General features: G+C 33.6%; 1 protein-coding gene across 13 annotated transcripts in view; it reads left to right on the top strand.

Annotated features, from left to right (window-relative positions):
* EXOC6 (exocyst complex component 6) overlaps positions 1 to 23640 on the top strand; it is an 87388-nt gene that overhangs the window by 32255 nt on the left and 31493 nt on the right. For 7 of the 13 annotated variants that reach the window (XR_014956146.1, XM_085582541.1, XM_085582550.1 and 4 more), the window contains 12 exons: positions 2519 to 2602; positions 2696 to 2742; positions 3122 to 3242; positions 5110 to 5181; positions 5774 to 5871; positions 6934 to 7039; positions 8891 to 9000; positions 9979 to 10090; positions 10889 to 11023; positions 14145 to 14324; positions 17332 to 17361; positions 22929 to 23070. Coding sequence is in view for 12 of the 13 variants with exons in the window: in XM_085582541.1 (XP_085438667.1) it covers positions 2519 to 2602; positions 2696 to 2742; positions 3122 to 3242; positions 5110 to 5181; positions 5774 to 5871; positions 6934 to 7039; positions 8891 to 9000; positions 9979 to 10090; positions 10889 to 11023; positions 14145 to 14324; positions 17332 to 17361; positions 22929 to 23070 (1237 nt within the window). In the remaining variant the exon portion in view is untranslated. Of the gene's footprint in view, positions 1 to 2518; positions 2603 to 2695; positions 2743 to 3121; positions 3243 to 5109; positions 5182 to 5773; positions 5872 to 6933; positions 7040 to 8890; positions 9001 to 9978; positions 10091 to 10888; positions 11024 to 14144; positions 14325 to 17276; positions 17476 to 22928; positions 23071 to 23640 lie in introns of those variants that run through there. The other 6 variants (XM_077784642.2, XM_077784641.2, XM_085582542.1 and 3 more) reach the window with 3 other exon arrangements.

Below are 23640 nucleotides of genomic sequence, written 5' to 3'. Positions count from 1 at the left end.
TTTTTTAATTAAGAAAAAATGAAAACAAAACCATCATTAATTGTTCATCTCACTGAAAAGTTGGGAGGGACTGAAAGACAGGCTGCCAGAACTATTGAAAGAGTGGACTGTTTCTTTTAACAGAGAACGGTATGAAAAAACACATTAAAAAGAATGTGTAAAACTAAGCATACAACAGCTGCTACTTCTTTCTTTAGTATAATAAAGGAAGTAAAATTGACAGATGACATTTAAAAGTAATACATAATTATATTTTTAACTTCAACAAGGATCCTGAAGTTCCAATCACCCTTGATCCAAAGATATGCTTTTTGGATTTACACTGAAAGTTTTCTGGATTCCAAATGTAGTGGAGACAGAAGACAACTTGGAGTGCTCCCTCATATCGTGATGTAGATTTCTGTATTTCCTGCCAGCATAATTTCCTTAATAAGCCATGATAACGTTATCAAGAGTTGTGCATTAGCAACTTTTGTGAGTCCTTCTCATTTGCCTTATATTGAGTTTAGAGAACTTGATGATGGCAAAGAAGGGGAGTTGATACCAATGGCTTTTCATTTCTATAGTAAGGATTTTACAGCAAGTGTTATGTTCTTAATGAACTCCATCTCTGCTACAAAATTGTAGAAAATACTGTAATTTCACACAGGACAGAAATTTTCTACTCTGCTTCTTCACAATGAAGAAGAAAGCATGATTTTTATATACCTCAGAATATTACACAGCTTGTGATTCTAACTTAGTGATAGCAAGATACATACATAGCAAACATAGCCTGTATTTATGGACCAGTAACCTTTCTTCAGACTAGAAACTTGTGAGAAATATACATAAAGATATTTTTTTAGCCCGTGTATTGTGTGAGGTGCTGTATATATAAATTCTGGTGAAGATACCCCTTCCCCTTTTGCATGTAATGCTACCTTTTCATAAAACACCCTATCAGTGCAAAACAAGTGTCTCTATGGTGCGAAATATGATTTGCTATATTAGCAATATTCCTAAAAATTTGTAACAAAACATGAACTAATTTATTGTTTCTGTTGATAGAAACTGTAATAAGTAATTAATGTAAACATGTAATTTTGGAAGCTGGGCAAAACAAATGCATCACTTTGTTATATTTTATCTTGCTAGGCTTTGCTGATACAGTGAGTGAACCATCAGGGTTGTTGGTGTATTCTGCTGGTTGCTTCAGCACATCTGGTTCAAGCAGTTGTTATGCCTGAGTTGTTAATTGTGACTGCATAGTATAGAGTGGTCTATAAATAATCATAATATATTTTACATCTCTACTTGTGGTGTGGATTTGAGAAGAACAGCTAGTCCTTTTCACTTGAGAAGCTTTGTCAGGACTGGGTAGAGATTTGATGCTGGAGGTAGAAGTCAACAGTCTGAAAATGGCACTTAATATTTGAATTGGAGGTGAATGCTTGGTATCTGTGTTCATTGTATGAATTGGAGCGTACTGTGTAAAGTTCTGCTGGAACAACAGTGTTAGTAAATTTTCTTCTTGGTTTCAAGTGGATTTTTTTTGTTTTAAGCAAAGTCTCTCTTTTAGGCTTTCTTAGGTTAGCAGTATTTCTAAATATTACTAAATATTCATTATTAGCTAAATCTATATTTTATAAATTAGTATCTTATAAATGTATATCTTAGGTAAGTAATGCTGGATTAGTAGGATAAAATGTCTGTAATAATTTGATTTGGAGATGTTTTAGAAGACCAAGTAATGGAATTCTAAATAGCAGTGGCCTATTAATAGGTTCATAAAGCAAAATCAAATCTTAAAAATGCTAAGCTGCTTTATTCTCCTTGCATACAGATTGAATGTGGTTTGGTAGATAGACTAGTCAATGTGACGCTGATTTCAAATGGACAGATGGTTTCTACTGAATGGACATCTTAATGAGATTAATAGGATGTCACTTGAATTCCTCATAATATAATCTTTAGGCACAGAAGGTATTGTATTTTTGAGGATCATGGTAGGAAAAAAAGTCTAAATCCACACTCATTCAATAAATCTCATGTGTGTCTTTCCTCAGGCAAAGCTAATGCAGCTAAGTGTTCAGATGTGTCATATCTTCACAGAAGCATTTTTGTAACAACTTTATAATGCAGTTACTTTCTTGAATAACCTAGAGAAATGTTTTAGGATACAGTGAGTTTCAATTGTACAGTAATAGGCCATATGCTTTGTCTATGAATATTAATATACTCTGAAAGTTGTAATTTAAAAATGGACATACTGTTTAAAATGCATAGTGTTGCTTGGCAAAATGTAGGCATGTGAACAAAATTTCTATTTACAGCACAGGCTGTAAGCTTGTCTACAGAAAAAGGTAATTTTTGTGTATTTAATGCATGCAAAACTTCGCTAGTGTCAGCTGGAGGTTTACATGTGGAATAAATTCAAAATATGTGCTTAGTTTAAGAGAATTGTACTTTTAAATTAAGAACAACCTTTTTCATACTGAGACAATATTCCTTTTTTGACTACTTATGTCTTTTTTAGGGTGATGGAGAAATATTTGAAAATTACTACAGAAAACAAAGGAGGAAACAAGCAAGATTAGTTCTGCAACCACAGTCAAGCATGGTAATCAATACTTTCAGTTTTGCATTGATTTGAATTGAAACTAATGCCTAGTGGTATTTTTGTTCCTGAACTTGTTTTCTTTTTCCTTAAAAGCATGAAACAGTAGAAGGCTATAGAAGATACTTCAGTCAAATTGTAGGGTAAGTTTTCTAAATGAAAATTTATTTCAGTTTTACTGTGTTGATTCTTAATTCAACCTGTGTTCTCCTATTGTCCAAGAGCTTTCTTCTGCAAGATTCAGTTTCTGCAGAAATCATGTGTTATTGCAGAATCTGAGCAGGAAAGAACATCCAGATCCTACCAGCACGTGCCGTACAAGGGCCCTCCAGTAGTCTGGGCTCCAGATGGCATGAAACAAACTTTTCACATTTTTACTTCATTCTGGATGAAGCACAACACCAAACCTACCAAAGTGTCTCTGCTCCAGTGGAGAGGGTTTTGGCTATGCTTGGGTGTGAGAAGTAGTATTTGTTCTAATATTAGAAACAGCTTAATAATTTGAGTATTATTTTGTTCTAGTTTCTTTGTAGTTGAAGACCACATTTTACATGTAACCCAAGGATTGGTAACTAGGACATACACTGATGAACTCTGGAACATGGCCCTTTCCAAGATCATTGCTGTTCTTAGAACACATTCAGTAAGTGAGAAGTCTTATCAGTATTGCAGTTTGAATCCTCTTACTTCAGAGCTCTGTGTATTTAAAGCTGGGATAGCAACAAAGTGAAAAATTACACCTCTCTTATGTTTTTCTTGTGATTAAAAATTGCTCAGATTTGGGAGGGAGCCTGCCAAGCTTTTGTTTTTTCCCAACAGTATCAGGCTGTGATCCACAGCCATGGGCTATTTGCATAATCCTCCACTGATTTACAACTCACTGGGTCTTCCAAACCTTCTCTTAGTCCAGCAGTTTAGAGTATGCAGAGTTAATCTGCTGTTATTATTGCAATCCTTCCTCATTAGTCTCAACTGACCTCTTCATTAGATCAGATTGAATAGTTCAGCACTGAAAGCACCACCAGGAAATAGTTCCTAATTATCATTCCAAATGCTGTGTTTCCAAAATAAACTCCACCAGCAAGCCCTTGCAGCTCTCCCTTCAATGCTATAGTCATGTTATGTTTATGTTGAAGTAAAGGTATTAGAAAAATTCTGTATCACTTGGGTATTTCAGTGCATTCAAGTGTGTTTCCTAAAGTTACATTCCTACTTTATCTGCAATGATGCTGGATGCTATTTCTTATTCCTCTGTGAAAAACCAATGGAATACACATTGTTCACTCAGACTGAGTGATAATAAATTGCTTCAGAGTTTATTATTGGTATACCTTTTACTGTCAGAAAAAATACAAGAACTTTATATTTCACTTTTGAATGTTTGCTAGCAGCATTTCCTTTATGCAATGTTGTTTTTTATTTTTATTAAAATTGATCTTTTATTCAATAAGTATTTTATATTTTATATATACTGGGGGAAAATGGGGAAAAAGTTGAGATTGCAGCTGTAGTTATCATAGGACCTTTATTGGCAATGGTATATGAGATGTTCTTATACTTTTTTTACTTCTTTTGAGAGGCTTATTGAGAAGCATTCATCCAGCATTTTTTAAAGCTAAATACTTTGCTAGTTAATTGTCTCCATGTGGATTTTTACACCTATAAAAGGCTATTATAATTTAAAGGTTGAAAGTAATGTAATCTCTAAAGAACTCTTCAAAATCTTGTCATGCTCTTGGTCCCTATTTCTTCTCTGTATGCATAACTCCCATCAAACCTAATTCAATCAGAATCTCTCTAACATCATCCTACTGAAGACTAACGTTTAGATAAATAAACCATACTGTTCTTTTAATAAAGTGTGCTAAGAGCAAAACTTCAAGAAAGGTGAAACACATGTATATTGTTTTCAACCAGTACTGTATTCTCATGCAGCTTTAAAATATTTTAATAGATTTTTTTTTACTTTATCCAGTATTTCAAACGGTGAAGCTAATATGAAATCCTTATTTGTATGGCTCCTCTGAAAAATCAAGTTTCAGTTTCAGTCATCTAGTAAATAACTTATGTCTTGACCTTTTTATCATTCAATTTAAATTTGAAATTGTTTAGAAAATATTTTATTAAGTTTTACCCATACAGCTGGAAAAAACTGTCTGAGGTGGCACAGCACTAGTTAGACCCAAGCTTGGTGGGCTTGGTGGTCAAAAGAATGTCCTGTGGAACCTCTCTGATACTGATTCCACTAAAATAAATGTAATTTGTTGATTTTCAGTCTCAGTACACCATGCTGGTGCTTACTGAAACTCATATTTTAGTTGACTTTTTCTGAACTTTTACACCATTGATAGTTATATAAAAATTTAACAAATACTTTTATGTAGCTGGATTAACTAAAGACAATTTGTTTTTCACTAAGGCTGGAAAGTTTAACCTGTGATACTATTCTTTGAAAACGTATGTCCCATATTTTAAATCCTTTTATTAAAACCAGAATTTCTCACTTTCAGTCATATTGCAGTGATCCTGACCTTGTTCTGGAACTGAAGAATCTCATTGTAGTATTTGCTGATACTTTACAGGTACATACTGTATTATTAATTTACCTGAAATTCTTGTAGTCAGATTTTAACTTTAGGTGAATGCAATGTTTGTGTTTTCATGAATCATATACAAATCAAACCCAAAATTGCATAGTAATGTTAAAAAATGTATTTCTTGCCTTAGGTCCTCATTTTCAGTATTATGAACTGAACATATGTGTTCTGGGCTATCAAGCAAGCATGAGTTATTATATCTGTGCAAAATTAGTGTTAGTTTTGTTATTTGTGTACACTCTTGTCTTTTAAAAATGTTTTACTTCTTATCATAAAAAAGAGTAGCATTCCAGTTGTCATTAACTCTTTAGTTGAAAGACTAAATGAACATTGTTGGAAAGTATTCTTGCAGTTTTTAACAAACAAGGAGAAATGGGGCATATTTCCCAATGCATAGGATAAGTACTTCGGTAAAAATTTAATAGATCAACAAATAAGAATGTGCTAAAAGTACTATAATTTGTGTTATAGAAGTGGTAAGATTGAATATAAGTCTTACCTCAGACTTCTGAAGTGTCATGATAGGAATTGAGTGTATTGGTTCTTGAACTATCCCCTCTTCATTTTCATCCTTTAGGGCTATGGTTTTCCTGTGAACCGACTATTTGATCTTTTATTTGAAATAAGAGACCAATACAATGAAACACTTCTTAAAAAGTGGTCTGGATTGTTCAGGTTAGTATATCAAAATAGTTGTGCCTTTTGTATTGCATCTATTCTTTTTGTCTGAGCTCAAGTTCTTATTATGTAATTCAGAAAGAATTTGTTAACTCAAGTGTAGTGTATGAATTGCAGGTTGATTAGGACTGAGATATTCATTGCTAACTAGAAGAAGAGACATCAAGTACTGCTTCTATAGTTAATAGAAGGAAGGAAGGTCTCCAAAGGGACATTATTGGAGAAACAAGCAGGGGAGATACATCTCTTTCTCTTCTTTAGGAACCTGATAATTCCAGGTTATTGCAATAGGGCTTTAGTTTCCTAATTTAGGTTGTCTTAATATCTACTGTTGGCTGATATGCATGTCTGCCTGACAACTACTGACATTGCCTCTATGTCTTCGTGTTTTTTTTAATGAAGGATATTTTTCCACCCGTTCCTTGTGATCATTTGATTGGAAAAAATCAAAAGCCAGGAATATGTCAGCCTGAGGCTGTACTCCAAAGCCTATTTGATAGGGTGTGATGTCTCAATGTGCAGAATTTGTTTGCCATAAAATGTTTTATTACAGAAAACCTTAATATTAAATTGACCACTTAAGGTTCTCCAGTTCCCTGTGCTTCTGTTATAGACATTTGACTAGTAGAGAAGTGCAGAGGGTGCCCAAACAATGCCATGGACATATCCTGCTTGAAGTTCTCTCAGTCATCTCCGTTGACCATGTAGCTCTGGTACCAAAGTGAGACACTCTGAATATAAGCTTTAGTACAGGAAAAGTGCAGGTTTCCTTAAATTCTGGTGTGGATTAGTTGGTATTAAGTATTTAGCTGTATTAAGTACATATGAAAACACTTCTGGGTATTTTTTTCCTCTCTGATAAGGCATACAGTAAAGAGTTAAGATATATTAAATATTTCCAAAGTAATCAAAAATACTTGGGATGTGTAAAGTTCTTAAAACTTTTTGAAGATGCAGACCTAAGTGTGGTGGTAAAATTTATATTTACTTACACATTTTAATACCAGAAAATACTGTAAGTTACATGTCCAGATTTTTTTCACTTCACCTATTCACCAGGGATATTTTTGAAGCAGACAACTACAGCCCTATCCCTGTAGCAAATGAAGAGGAATACAGAGTTGTTATAAGCAAATTTCCTTTTCAAGATCCAGAACTTGATAAGGTAAGGAAAACTTTTAAAGTTTGTGGAAATCCAGTTGAAGATACTGGGGACAGTAATGATTTCTATAATTAAAAAACAATTAAAATTTTAAAAACTAGGTCGATTAAGAGACTTAATCACCTTCTCTGTATGTAATTATCTAGACATAAGTAAATACAAAAATGAAAGATTGAGTCATTCGTTCAGATGTTTGAGTGAATAATGAAACCCATTGTTTTGTAAACAAATTAATAATAGAGTTTAATTGATAAAGTCCTTATGTAATTATAATGCAATCCGTCTTTAGCTAAATTTTGTTGAAACTTGTGTTTAATTACTCAGTATATGCCGTTGTATTGCAAAAATAAGTGTAAAATAGAGCTTGGTTAGAGACAATATTTTCTGTATTTCACTTTTAAATTTAAATATTTGTGTTTGAGCATGTGGGACAAAATAAACATGAAGGGACTGTGAATAATTCTGCTGTAATAGCACTGCAGTAGGATGTCCTTTTGTAACCTCAGCCATTCTTTCACTACAGATTCTCTACATAGAAGGGTGATTAACATGTTCTCTTATTCAAGTATGATTTTAGAAAAACCATTGAAATAAGAGGCTCATGATGGAGTCTGTAGAGGGGCACTAAGTCTAAGAACCAGATTCCAGTGGGAGTAATTGCTGTAGGGGGAAGCTGTTTTATACAAGATCCATTGCTACAGATACCTGCAAAAGTGAAAAGCTGTTTGAATTCTGTAGTTCAGCAGGGATTTGCCAGCAATTGTAACAGCTGCTTGTCATTAATACAGCATTGCAATGAAGATGAAAATTAAAGGAGGTTTTAATGCTGATTTTTGAATGAGATTCTAGAGTGCTTTCTGGATGCATTCCTCCATTAAATTAAATGACTTAGCCATTATAGGACTAAAATAAGTTAAATAGAATAGTAATCTCTTACAGTATTGGAAGTATACTATACCCTGGATATTATTTGGCATAGCATATTTTGCTAATAAACTGCAGACATTTTTATTTTGTACTAAATAGTTTTATCTGCTATACAGATACATACATATACATGTATGATTGCTACAAAGCTTTGGCTGTTGTTGATGGATGTTTTTTTCCTAAAGAGAAATTGAATTATTCATGGATGATACCAGTTGTTGATTATTTTTCTCATGCATTAGTCATAAACAAAAAAATATTTTTTTGTAAATGTTAAAAATTACATGTTCAGTGCAGAAATACCTATTTAGTCTGTGTAGATTTAATTGAATTTATTCACTTTTGTTCTCCCAAATACAGTATCAGCTTTAAAATCAAAGTAAGAAGCATGATTTTATTATTATGAACTTACTACTATTTCCCACATGTAATTCCAACTTCCTGAAAATAATTCAAAGTGCCTTGGTTTTGTGAACCTTAAAAAAATAGTCTAAGCATTCTCAACATACTTTGAGAATCCCAGAAGTGTTGAACTTGTCAAACTTTTTTTTTGCACTGTTTTGTTTGGGGAAAAAAGTTTGTATTTTTGAACTTCTTATCTCAGTTACTCTATCTTGTTCATTGAGATTAAAAGCAGTTTGAGACCTGTTTTTTAATGTATGTTTGTAAATTGCTTTCTGCAGGGGTATCTTGACTTACATAAAATTGCCAAACTTTACTGTAATTGAAAGAAGTGATAAAATACTATTCTGCTTATAAGTTATTTAAACAGATGTAGAAGTCAGCTCAACACGTGCAGCTTTGTATCTGATGGAAATCAGAAAAGGTTTAGATAGATTAAAATGTTGATAATGTTAAGTGGCTTTCTGGTTGTTGTGTTTAGTACCAAGTTCTTGTTGGAATCAGTATGATCTCTTATTTCCTCAGCAATCCTTTCCAAAGAAGCTTCCAATGTCTCAGTCAGTGCCTCAAATTTACATGCAGGTGAAGGAATTTATTTATGCAAGCCTTAAGTTTTCAGAGTCACTTCACCGCAGGTAAGCTTGAACTGTCAGGAATGTGGCTGTAAAGTAGCTTCTAACTTTCAGATTACCTAAAATATATATACTAAAATGTAAATATACTTTCTTGTGTACTTGCTTGCTGTGCTTGTTTCATAATTTACATATGTAATTCTTCACAGATATATGCACTATATAATATGTGCATCGGTAAGCGTAGCTTGGTGTGGTAAGCAGTTTAAAACATTGCTGGAGCTCTTCAAACAATATTGACTGGTTTGGATAATCTACAGAATTTATTTATTTAACAAAGCATGTAAAGATTGAAAAGAATACTTTGATACTGACCATTTCAGAAGTAATTGTTTAGCATCCCTGATTACTTCCTAGTGTTTCCCTACTCAGTGCTTTGAGTTTCCTTAGCAATGATTTTTCCTGCAACAAAGTGCTGTGTGCATGTTCACTCCCTCTCCTATCCCACCTTTTTCTGATGGAAAACATCACAATTCACCCATATCCTTTCCTCTTCTGGCCTTCAAAAGCTTAGTTTTAATTGAATAAAATAGAATTCAGAGATCTGAAATCTGGAAGGTATTTGTGCCTTTGTCACCCACTTCTGCACTGCTAAAGATGTAAATTACTCCCTTTCACACATTCTTAATTGATACTGTTTATAATTTACACGTACTAATGAGCACATGTTGACCTCCTTAATAACTCATTAAAACCCACAAATTACTCTTTACCAACATCTGTGTCAATAAACATGTCCAGAAACTAAAAATAACAGATTTTGCTTCAGTGTTGAAATGTTAATAGATAATTTGGTAGGTGAAAGAGGTGTTTTATCTGCTAGACCACAGAAAACTTGGAATAACCAGAATTTAAATGCACATAGAGAATTTTTTAGCATTGAAAGTTCCCTTTACAGGGAATAAATTAAAATTATTAAGCATTGCCATCGAAGTATTGCTACATACAGCATAATTATAAAAATAAACTTTTTTTTTTCAGTTCAACAGAAATAGATGATATGCTCAGAAAATCTACAAATTTGCTGCTTACAAGAACTCTAAGTAGTTGTTTACAGAACCTAATTAAAAAACCTCATATAGGTTTAACAGAGGTAAGTTTTGAAACACATATTCAAAATTATGGGTTTTCAAACAATCCATGCTAAAACTATTTTAGTAAATGCAGATACACAGATATTGACACCACAGTACGAGAAAATCAAGTACTGTTTGTTTAACAATTAAAAATTAAAATAAGTATAAAAAGCATCAATAGCTATTACATACATAAGAACAATACAGTCTAGCTGGGACCAGGGATACCTTTTGAGAGAGACATGGCAATGAGTTTTGTGTTTTTTATGATAAACAGAGAGTTGCAGGAAATAAGCCAAATAAAACAAACATTTTTGTTTACATGCAGAGTATGAATTGTGTATTCTGTCTAGCAGTTAGTACCACTAATGTTGAGTTTCTCTTTCTTTCTATAAAAAATAGAGTGGAGTGGGATATAAGATATAAGTGAATGCATCATTCTGCAGAGAGTGTTGTGACTTCTTAAGAGCACTAAATTTAAAAAAATAAAATGGCACAAATTAGTGATATTATTTCAGCAATATATTTTCCTTTATTTTTCCTTTTTTAATTCTAAACTGTCAGTTGGATTTATTTTACTGGGTAGGTGTCTGAAATCTTTGTTTTTGAAATGGCATAATTTGTATTTAAGCTACATTATTACTTCTTAGTGGTGTTTGAAAGCAAACTTGAAAACTACCAGGAAATGTGTGGTAACCTGAAATACTGAAATGAATTTCTATTAGCATTGTTCCTGAAAGAATTAACCGTCTACAAAATTAAATGACAATAGGTGATATAAAAAGATTTTTACAAGAATTTTTTGTCTCTTGTAGCTTGTTCAAATCATCATAAACACAACACACTTGGAGCAAGCCTGTAAATACCTTGAGGATTTTATATCTAACATTACAAATATTTCACAATTGACTGTTCACACTGCAAGACTTTATGGACTTTCTACATTTAAGGTATAGTATATCTCATCCATTATATGACTGTGTCTGAAAAGTTAGGTAAATGAAGCATTTTAAAACAAGAACAGAGCAAAGCTGCTTGTCTTCTCACCTTTGTCTCTAAAATAATTCTGAACTCTTAAGTATGCAGTTGTAACACTGAGCATATAAACAGTGGATTCTTATATTATTAGCATGATTTGGAATATATCAGTATGTGAGAAGCCTCAATATTATCTTTCAAGTGCATTTTTTATTAACTTGTGAAATGGCAGTCAAAGCTTAACTTTATCATAAGTTTTTAATAGATTAAGTTTGTGTAACTTCTCCCTGTTTTGAATGGAATAAAGCAAAACAGCTACCTTAATCTAAAATGTTTGTATCTATTTTTTATTCTACAGTAGAATTAATTTGTGATGTAGTTTCAAAGATTGAAAGTATTAGTATAACAGAAGTATTAGCAACTAGTGCTCAAACTAAAATTATTCTATGATATTTTTAAAATTCAAACTGCAAAACAAAAGTAAAAGTCATCAGGGATTCTACAACAGCTGCAACTTGAACTTTAGGTATTTGGCATTTTTCCATGTACACCGAAACAAAGGAGAATGATTTCTCGTATTTATGGGATAGAGAGAATTAATCCTATTGAGAGAGTTCTGTTTTCTGCAATTCATTTTATCTCTTGATGCAATATGTGGCCTATCCTACTGTAATATACCCTCTGGCATAAATGTTAAAAGGTGGGTGAGGTGGAATAAATGCAAGACACTTCATATTTCCAGTTGCTAGATAATGATTCTCCCATTAGCTGTTGCTTGTTTTGCTAAGGATTTAGTGCATAAGGCAAGGCAGAAAGGTGGTGGTCTAGCAGCTGTACTTGGTTGCCACTGCCCTCCCAGCACTTTTACTGGGTTTGGTCTAGGGTGCCTAGTTTACTTGTTGTGTACCAACAGGGCATGAGTGTCTTGGAATTTGTGTATCTATTGCTATTTACCTCTAAGGGCAATTAATTATCTTTTTGCCAATCAAACATGCATTCAAAACCACTTAACACAGCCACAGTCTTTGATTTCAGTAAGAGGTGAGATATTCTTTATCCTTGAATGTCATTTAATAAGTGCATTTGCAAGTTGCGTTATATTTTTTGTAGATTGCTTGTGCTGTTCAGCAGTTATGTTTAACACTCCTACAAACTGAGTTCTGTTACAGGGATTCAATACTGTGTCTGTTCTTAAGGAGTCTGCATTTCAGAAAAATATGGGATAAATGCTGACAAACAGAAGGCGTTTTTGTGTGTGTGGTTTCTCTCCTGTCTCCTTGCCTGGAGAACCTGTTAGCACAACGTTCTCCAATTATAGTAGAAAATTCTTTTCTTGTTAATCCCTCTTTTTTTCTCTTTCTATTGTAATGAAAAACTGCTCACAGTTCCCCAACTGGGCCCTCACAGAGTTTGGTATGTTCTGCTGTTATTAAATTCATCTCCTGGTGGCAAATTGTATCACCTCCATTCTTTCAGAATGGTCAAAAATCTCCTTTGTTAGCAGCATTTACTTTCCATGAAATGAGCTTTTACATGTACAGTGTATTTTTTTAATGCAAGACAAAACCAGAAGGACTAGTCTTGCCATTGCCAGAAAATAATTTTAATTTGTAAAGCTGATATGAGCACTCTGTGAATGACTTAGATTAAAAAAAAAAAAAAATCCATACCCAAATAAAAAAAATTTGGGGAAATTTTGCTCTAAGCCAAGGCAGATATATTTTCAAGTCCCGTCGTTATAAATTGTTGCAACTGAGGTTTCGTTGTTAATTAGAAACTTTAAATGTAGACTTGACTTTAATTGAAACTTTCTTAGTCATTGCCATCTACAAAATAGTGGATATCCACATACTCCTTTGACATGATGACAGGTTGCCAGATTCTTGCATATTGGATTTTGAGAGCTGTTCAGTGGAGCCTTTCTCAAGTTGGTTTGACAATAAAAATGCTATTTTTAGGGAATCATATTTTGATATTTATTTATGACAGGGCCACATACTTCCTTGCTTACTCCTAAGTGCCTCTCAGCCTAGGGCCTGATTGAAGACTAAATTTGGCACACTCAATGTGAGGACACCTTTAAGCTCAGATAAATGTGAATATTTTTTTTCTTTTTGCATTTCTTGTTCATGCTTTTCTCTTTTTGGATTGCTTTCTTCTAGAGGAAAGTAGCAATGGGAGTTTCATCTGCTTTTTGGTTACTTCATTATATCCAGGCTATTTTTACCCTCTAAAAACCTTCAGCAACTGATGTATTTGGATTAAATCAGATGTCTTTCTTGAATTATTTCTCTGTATCAGTTAAGAAAACTTTATGTTGAGCCCAAAATAGAAAGATACTTAGTATCTGTAGACTCCAGGCTGGCATAAACACAACTTTCCAGCAGCACAGACACAAGCATCTGCACAGAGATCCCGTTGGATTTTCTGGATTTTTTTTGCCTCTTGTACAAACGAGGCAGAGACAGCATTGTAAACCCAGCTCACAGTAAATGCAGGACTCTGCTGTTCCAAAAAGTAGAATCCTGAGTGTGGCAGAACAAATGTAGGAGCAAGAAGGGGAGTGCTGTGATGATCAGGATATTTAAAGGAGGATGAAAAATTATGACTGTTCTTCAGATATGCAGCTTTAAGACAGTAATTACATAAAAATCATATGATTGCTTGACCTCTTGACCTCCATAAAAGCCAAATTCTTATGTTATTTTATTGTTTTCTTTGTAAAAGAAAAATCAACTTTGTGTCAGGGTTGATAAATTTGTAAGACAGAATGAAAGGTGGTTGTTGTGAAGAAAGTAAACAAATTGCTTTGTTTTCAAAGGAACTTAATTTGTGTGAACACTTTTGATTATTCTGTGAACACTCATAGTGTTGTCAACACTCATAGTGGTATGAACACTCATATATGCATGATGGGAGTGTTTTAAAAACCACAGCCTCAGATGTAAGACAGACATTAAAGTACCAATTTCAATAAAATATCTTCTAATCTAAGAAAAACACTGACCTTTAGTTTTTTTGATGGATGTAATTTCATCTGCATTTAATAATATTTAAGAATTCTGACAAGCATTGTGCACATTTTTTTTTCAGGATGCAAGGCATGCTGCAGAAGGAGAAATATATACAAAACTTAACCAAAAAATAGATGAATTTATTCAGATTGCTGATTATGATTGGACAATGTCTGAGTCAGATGGAAGAGCCAGTGGATACTTAATGGACCTAATTAACTTTTTAAGAAGCACGTTTCAAGTTTTTACTCATTTACCTGTAAGTGTTCAAAATTAAGTTTAATTTCAAATTATTTGATCATAATTTTATTTTAAAACACTATGGTTTGAACAAAAGGTTCTGGTTTTTGATTTGTACACATGCTGACATGTATTTTTAAGTTTTTCTCAGCACAGAAATATTGTCAGTATATCAAATATATGTTGGTGGAGCTTACCCATCAGAATACTTGGAAAATACTTTCAAATACTTTAGTCTAAATATTGTTACCAGCAACTAATTTACAAAGAGTCCAAGAACTCGTGCAGTTTTCTAGAGCCTTTTTGGTGTACTCTGTTGGTTTTCTGTGCACGTGCATTGGTTCAAATAATACAGAATTGGTCTAAATTCTACATTTGTGCATAAGATAGTGGAGGTCTTGTATTCTTCAAGATTTTTAGCTAAATATTTTTGATCATAAGAAGTTACTTGATTCTATATAACAGAGCTTCATTGAATGGATCCTTGTTCATATTCAAATATCCTGTGTTATTTTGTCCCAGCAGAAAGGATACTGTTAACCTGTCTTATGTATGAATTGTTACGTTCTGTTGTCTGATTTCCCCTTGCTTTCAGATAAAAAAGACCATTTCTAGTTTGGTTTACCATCATAATGGTTTGTAGCTTTATAGTTCTAGAGTAACTTCAGTTAGTAATTCAAGCAACATCTGCTTTTGATCAGCTTGTGGTTGGTTATAGTCACACTGATGTCTGAGTGCTTTGCCCATCTGCACTGCTTAGAAAGAATAAGTCCTCAATGCATAAAATGTTTTGAGACTTAAGACTGAAAGAAGAAATTTCTTTAAGTGCACAGCAAGATGTTGAAGTTGGTGGCATAGCAGGCTGATCTTGTCTTCCAGATACTGCACAAGGGCTGTGATTCTTCTGTCTCCTGTTCTTTTAACTGAGTCAAAGACAAAGGCCACTCCAAATGGATCATGTGATAGTGATGTGAATGTGTCATGTGAGGCATGTGCTTCTGTGCCAAATCAGTGGAGCGTTTTTTGATAAAGAATAGCAAGTTTGTTAGATAGTGTAATTAATTGTAAGTCAGTATACAAAGCAGTGTGAGCAAATGGCACTGCTCCTCAGTGGCCATATGCATGTGGCAGTTAAGGGATGTGAAGTTTGTCGAGCAGGAGGTACAGAAGTCTGTCATGAATGTATGTTCCTAAATGGCTGTTCAGAAATGAGCCACAGACAAAATGAAGTTATGTGTTAAGGGAATGCAAAGAAGTAGCCATGGCATTAGGACTTAAGCGTGGAAATACAGAATTTTGTGCCTGGCGGTACAAGTCAGCCTTTGGAGAAATCTAGTTTCTCTAGAGAGGTTATTCTGTCATTTCAGACTCTAGTCAGGTAACAGGCAGGATGTAACTGTATGGACAAGTAGTCTGCTGTGGAAGAGGTTTCTTAGAATTTTTTATTTATCCTGCATCTTGTTACCTGTTCTATCTTGGCCAGTTGTAGAAACATACAGTCTTGTAAATTTTGTGTGAGAGCTGTGGAGTTTATATGAAAATGTATGCACACTATGGTGATTCTAGTTAGATTTGTATTAGTAAGTTATTTTTGTTAAGTGAAAATTTATAGTAAAATTATTTTCCAAGATTAGCCCAGAACCATGTTCTACAACTCATAAAAATAGTAAGTGCTTTGGAGTGATAAACTGAGCTAGATTTTTTCATGTGCTGTAATTAAGGTTTGGAATAATTTTAGAATTAATTTACATTAATAAATTATTCTAATTATGTCACAGTGTCATTTCCATAATAATTTTTGTATGGCTGGCAAAAGCATTCCACTGCTCAAAATAGTTTATCAGAATCTTTTCTGTAATTAGCAGTCAAAGAACAAATTCCTAGCACACTGGCCACAATTCTAGTAAGGAAAAGAGTAGAACGAGTAGAGAGGTGTCTTCTCTTCTACCTTTACATACCCAATTGTGTTAGAGGACATTGGGCTAGGACTAGGGACACTAGTTGGCCACAGTAGTTCTTTGTTGTCACACTCCAGGGTCACTGACTTTCTCTTTAGTATTGTTTTAAATGCCAGTCTGCCTGTAGAAGTGTTGTAACATGTTCTTTAATAATTTTTTTGTTTCAGTCAGTGGGTTCCTCTCATTAGAATCTTGTTTTATTTTTGCTATATGTATAAGCTGTGTAAATGCACAGGAATGTGTCTCCCTTTGTGCTTTCATGTGGGGCTGTGCTGAAGTATTTCTGTACCAATGCAGACATAACTTTCCAAAAATGCATTTTCTGCTGTATATCTGTTTTATGCAATTTGTATTATTGTCATGGGAATATTAGAACTCTAAATCAGGTAGACCATGAACTGTACTGAATCTGCACACAAAGTGACAGAAGTTAGTTGGGGTCTGATATCTGTTGAATCATTGGAAATGTCTTGTGCCTCCAAAGCTTTTTTCCCCCCTCTCAAGTTTCGCAAATTAGTTTTTTCCTCTGTATTTGTTTACTGTACTTAAGAAGCAATTTAGGAAAGGAAAACAGCTTTCTTCCACCCTACAGTTATGTAGCCATAAGTTTAATGTTAAAATTTATTAATGTGTCATGTTATATTTAGATTCTTACTATCCTGAGCCATTTTAAATCTTGCTTGAACAAAGTATGTTAATAACATATAGATAGCCTCTGTAAACCATAATGGTAAACATAAAATTTATTTTTTTACCTAAGACTTTTGGAGTATATTCTTTCTTATAATGAAAAGTTCTGGAAAGGCATTTCAACAGACATTTTGAAGTTTATTACTTTGATATTTTGGCATACAGTTCCTTATTACAGAAAAACACATCATTGCCAAATTAGTATTACTTAAGTGATAATCTCTTTGTTACACTTCAGCAAAACACTATATAGCTATAATTGTTCTTTTTGTATGCTTTTTCTTATCTTTTATTGCTACCTTTTTTTTTTTTTTTTTTTGAAGTTGACAGTACATCTTAATTTTTTTGTTTTGACTGCCTTACTGGTTTCCTTCTCAGCATAACAACAATGACCATGCAGCTATGTCGGTAAGTAGATGCAAGATGAAGAAAAAGCATGTGAACAGGAAAACTATGAACTGCCTGCAGGCTTATTGATTCAATTTTTAATCATTTAATAAAAAGACCCTTTCTGTTTTGCTGATAACTTGCTGTGTACCTTGTGTGGATGCATGCAGGGATCAGGTTAATGACTAACACTGAGCTTTCATACACTGGGACAGACAGCAGGAATCCTAAAAACCTTGCAGAAGGTTGATAAGGGTGTGCCTTGCATCCCAAATGAGGTAACTTAGAGACTGAGACCTCTTGAAAGAGAGGTCAGGTATCAAAATATAGCTATGAGACTTGCATACAGAATTAGGATAGAGTGATATAGCTGAATAAAGAATCAGTGGAAGTTCCATCATTCCTCTGCTACATTTGTCTGGGGTCAAAAGAATGCGTGTATTGGTGTTCTTTATTTGCTTTTTAAAAACTTTTTTAAGAAACTAATGAATTGCATTTAAGAGTTCTCCCATCCCCTGATTATTTTCACGCTGTAATGTTTTTTCGTATGAGGAATTTATTTTGATTTGGCATAAGCATTGTCATGATAGTGAAAATTATGAGGTTAATATGACTAAATTATTAAAACCTGGAGAATGAGTCTCCAGGTTTTAAGTAGGCTCTCAAGTTGTTTGGAGCCTAGAGCACAAGTTAACTAGTGAAGGTGTAGGGAGGTGGAGTTTCAGTCTGTTAAAGAGAAGGCTGAGGAGAGATCCAGTGGCAGCCTACAACTTCTTGAAGAACAAATACAAAATTGATGGAGCCAAACTTCTTGGCTGGATTGACAAATTCAGATGTGGCTGTGATCACAGATTGAAGCCTGAGAGGTATAACTTTGATATTAGAAGGAAAATGTGCTTAAAGAGAGTAGTGCAGAGTTGAAGGAGATTGCACAAAGAGGCTGCTGAATTCCCATCCTCAGTAACTTGGAAGGGTCCACAGGAAAAAAGGTCAAAGGACCTGAAGTGCTGTTGGCAACAGTGCTCCACGTAGAAGGTTGGACTACTTGACAATGGTAGTTCATTGCAATCAACACTTCCATCATTTGAATACTCAGCATGCTGGTGAACTGTCAAGCATAAGCTCTGGTGTCATGAGCTCTGTGTTTTGTGTAGAAATATTCCTGGTAGTATTGTATAGGTCTCAGGCTGCTGGTTATTTCATGCTCGAGGGCTAGCAGAATTTCAGCAATGTAAAACACAGAAGCTGTGTGGCTCTGGGAAGGTTATAATTGGAAAGTCATGCAGTTCTTAATGGTTCTATTTTCTGAATTCACAAGAACTTAGTCTTTTGGGATTACATTTATGTCCCATTTTAAGTTAATCTTACAGTTTATAGTGCCATTAGTTTATTTGAATCAAAAAGCAAATTAAAGTTTCATTATACAGCCATTAATCTCATGAAGTAAATTGGATGATCAAATTTGTTATTAAGGAACTACCCTTTTTAGTTTTATTTTGAAGAGTTAGGGAAAGACTTTTCTTGTATTTCCAGATGAATTAACTTGAAATTATATGGGTCTATATGTAAGTGGTTTTAATCTAAGTTCAGAATTAGCTGAATTTTTATTCTAGATATGTGCCTTGTCAATACAAAGTTGAAAAAGAGTGGCCATTGAAAAGTGACAGTTACAAATTACTTTTAGTTAGGTATTTTTAATTGTTTTGGTAACATTTGGGGTAGAGACTGGAACTAAAATTGATTTGTAAAAGTTCCATTCATATTTTTAGTATACTTGTATTCTATCAATAGTTCAAAATTTGGAGTTTTTCACCTTGAGTGATAAAATTTGTATGTTTAATTTATTTGCATTTTCAGAAAGAATAACATTTTGTTATTTCATATTGCTAAATTAATTCTTCACATTAGCATCTTAGATTTAACGGGTAAGTTTTGTTATTTTCTTTTTATGCTGAGGATGGCAGTTTGTGTTATTTTATTGTTTCTGTGATTGGCAGCAAAAGCCTAATTTCACAGCTTGCAGTGAGGGTGAAGGGGTGGTGGTTTTCTGCAGCTATATTCAAAAACTGTCAATCAACAGCCTCCACAGGCTACTTAGAGAATGGGTTTTCTTAGTGACTTCTGCAACTGCTGCTTCATGCTGTCTTTGATTGGCATAGCCTGGCAGGGAGGATGGATGAATCTGTCACTGGCTGGTTAATTGTGTTGCTGGTCTCAGCCTGACATCAGGTCTTTGACTCCTAAGTAGCTCAATACAAAACAAATTAGCAGATTGTAGTCATATTTCTCATTCTATATGCTTTGACTTTGTTGAATGCAGTCCATAAATCATATTGACTGACACCACAGTGAATGATGAAAGCTGCTTTTGAGACAGCTAGCTTGGGCTTTAGAAAGCAGCACCACGAAGGTGCCGTGCAAGGATGCATATGGCTGACCCTTTGGGAATTTCCTAGGAGCCAAATGTCTCTTTGCTACAATTGTTCTTAGGAGAAAAGCTTTTGGGTTCTATAAAAAAGGATTTAATATGTCAGCAGATTCTCTTTACAAGCTCCTTTGAAATATAAGAAGTTTGTCTAAGGGTTTTCTCTTTTTACAAACTTGTATTTCAGCAAAATGTGGAGGCTGGGTGAAAACACAGTTGCCTTTAACACTGTTAGCAGGTGTTTTTGCCTATAGAATAGGGTCCTTGTTTCCTAAACTTTACACTGACTGAGTGGAAGAATAGGTTTTGTAGATAGGAGCAATTAGCATAGGCACAGCAGAGACAATAGTAGTGTCTCCAAATGGGAGGCAACTAGGGCAAATGTGAGAAGCCTGCTGAATCTCTGCATGCTTTGAATATAGGTATTTAATTGCTAGATAGCCATGGCCACCCCCACCCCCTTGAATAATAATAGTAATTGAAAAAAGCAAAAAAACAAAACATCAAGATTGTTTTAAAATTAACTGATATTTTTTCAATCCTGAGAAATGTTACTGCTATGTTCACAAATCCTTATATTTCCTCTTCAAAATGCTTTATGAAAAACTGACAAGGAATTGATGATGTGGTAGATGTTGGAAATTTGGAGATGAATTTTTAACTAGATTCTATTTTTCAAACACAAATGTTAAATTTATTCTTTTCTTGGTATCATACATCCAGTGTAATTTGAACTGGGAAGCACTGAATTTTGAAGAGGATAACATAGTATAGTTCACATTTCTCTTAGTTAAAATTCAGCATTTTGATAAATATACGTAGATTTATTTTTTCTCTGAATTTGAGAATATTAAGTGATTTTTAGTATCTACTGTATATAGTAAACTTGTAGTGTTTGTTGATGTGTCATTTGAACAATAAGCCTGTAGTTCAAGTTACATAGTTGGAAATAGTTTATATGTTAGGATGTTTCCATTTTATACTTCAAAACCAACATTAAATGTACATGTATTGATACTTATTTAAAGTCTGAGTGGGTTCAGCTGTGTCATTTCTGTATTGTAACCATTATCTTGTGCTCCAGTACTATTGATATTTGCCAGAATGTAACAATTAACTGTACATCTTGTTAGAAATATAAAATTCTGTCATCTATTTAAGGTAGCAGAGGAGTAAACATTGTTTCCATATGAAATAAACTGAATGTTAAAATTTTTCATGACAACCTATTAATCTGGTTGAACTTTTATTACATTATAGTGGCAGCATAAATAGGACATGGAGCTGATTTGATGGAGCAGTACATTAAACAGAGATGCACTAGTTGTTCCATTAAATCAAAATGACATTTCCATTAAGTATTTCAAGCGCACTACACTGTAATTACATGAACTGTGGCCCATTTAGTCCCCTTCTCACCTCCCTTTTTTCTTCCTTTTTTGCCTATTCTTTTTTTCTTCTTTCCCCCCCCATTCATATTGATATTGTTCTGCTTGGGGAATAGAGCTGCATGTCTCCCAGTATAATTGCTGTTGGGTTTGGGAGACTTTTAAGCATGCTGTTCTTGTATTGTTTCCTACATTCTTTGTTGTCAGTTCATCTATTTTGCTCAAATATCTTATTTGCTTTTCTGAGATTTTCAATTAAGAAACTGACATGTCATTTTAATAAAAAGCTCCTTACAGTTCAAGGTGTCCTAATGCTAGAAAATAATTAGCAACAGACTTTTAATGTTTCAGTGTGAATGTGAGGAGAGTTGAAGGCTTTCTATTGTATTCACTATATTTTAATTACCTTTTAACAAATAATGGATTTTTCAAGCGTGAAATATTTGGGGCCAAATTTACTTTCTGTATGCACATGAAAATTCAATCATCTTAGCAAGTTGACTTATTAAGGGCAAGACCTGGCTCTTCACATGCTGGAGCAGAACTTTCCAAACTTTTGGGGACAGTGAACTGTCCATTATCATTGTTCATTATTTATATGTGTCTCTGGGAGTTAACAGTGAACTGATCAACCTGACTTTGCAGAAAACAGCTGGGGAACCATTACTTTAGAGAAACAGGTGACATCACTGTACTGATGAGTAGAAGTAAAACAATAGTGCCATGTGCTCCAGTAGCTCTGTTATGTTACTGTGATTTCTTTTGTGTAAATATGTTGTTACCTTTGTTTCAATATCATTGCAACGTACACATCCGTTGAAAAGAGTGATTAAACATTAAACTACAGAAATTTATATGGTTGTATTTGACACCCAAGATCACTCTGTTTTTAGAGATGGCAGTGCTGTGAATAGAATGGTGCCATCTGGTTTGGTATTTGGTCTCAAGTGGTTTTCTTAACTTTAAGGTAGAATTTTGTTATCTTTAAATTTTATTGTACTAAATTCTAAATAATTTATTCAGGTTAATGTCTGACTTTGTGTTTTAATTTTTGGTCTCATGTTGGAAAAATTGTCTCAATACATATAGATGATGGGGAGAGCAATATTGCCAGCTAGACTGTGATTGGGAAATTATTTCTATTTTGTACAGCAGAGGGCTACATTTCATTTTGTAAGTAGTTGGTCACTGGCAGCACTGATTTATTAAGCACCTGAGATAATGGAGTAGCATGAATTTTTAAAATAATTTAGCAGTAAACATCGAGATGGGATCTGAGCAATTAAACTACCAACAATTAGCACAAGATCTTAAAAGAAATGCCCCAACTAACTGCAATCATTTTGGTTTATATAAAGTTGGGAGTTTATTTAATTTGCTATTGTTAAAAACATACTGCATGTTGGTTTTCATTACATTCTTGATTTCATTCTGTTTGGGTTAAAAATACTTAAATAAATCCACAAAGCTATTCATATGCTTCAGCAACTTTAATTGTCATTGTTTTGGAAGTGTCCTTGTATTTATGAAGACTGTTGGATTGCTGGAAGAAATAGCAATAATTGCTTTAACATCTATTTAATCTAGTTCTCTGTTTGGTCTAATAGGAACAAATCTAATAGGTCAAAGAAATAACAGGAATGTGATCTCTCTCCTCTTAATCTAAGTTTTGTATCATTGAGACTTAGAATGTGTATTAAAATCAAATCAGATGAGTAATTCTTTAGTGACATATCATTTGTTTCTATTGTAAAACTTGTTACTTTTTCTACTAGGGAAAAGTGGCCCAGACGGCTTGCATGTCAGCCTGCCAGCATCTTTCAATGTCCCTAATGCAGATGCTACTGGACAGTGAATTAAAACAAATAAGTATGGGAGCAATTCAGCAGTTTAATTTAGATGTGATACAGTGTGAATGTAAGTATATATTCCCATCTGTATTGGTCTTAACATTGAAAAAACTTACTTAGTGTAAGCTATATAGTGATCCTTTTCCATAATCTACTAAAACTTTGCCTTTATTAAAAATAATATTACAGTACATCTTCTTGTAAAAGTATTTATAAGTAAGTATGTTGGCATTCCTGGGAAATGTTTTTAATGAAACTTTTAACTAAAATATCTCAATTGAAACATTCATTGTTGTTACTCCTAATGGGATCATAATCACTATAACCAGTAAAGATTTGGTTTAGTACAAAATTGCCCAAAACTACTACATAAATATTATGTTTTAACAGTTAAGAAAAAAAGGTCAAATGTCTATGAAATTTTAATGTTTCCTCTGGAGTTCATCTATAATGATACAGATTTTAAATGTGCTGATAAGTAGGGTTTCCTCACTCCTAGAACTGCTACTGTCTTTCTGTGTGGAATAATGGTACTCATTTAGTAGACAACAGATGTTGTTTTACTGTCACTGTTTAAAATATGGTATCAGAATTATAAACTGGTTCAATACAGGACTGAAGGCAGCATTAATTACCT

This window comes from Lonchura striata, chromosome 6 (genome assembly GCF_050655825.1).
Source record: "Lonchura striata isolate lonStrDom1 chromosome 6, ASM5065582v1, whole genome shotgun sequence".
In the NCBI taxonomy this organism is placed as follows: Eukaryota; Metazoa; Chordata; class Aves; order Passeriformes; family Estrildidae; genus Lonchura; species Lonchura striata.
Note: the sequence above shows the minus strand (reverse complement) of the source record. Positions and strands in the feature narration are given on the sequence as shown.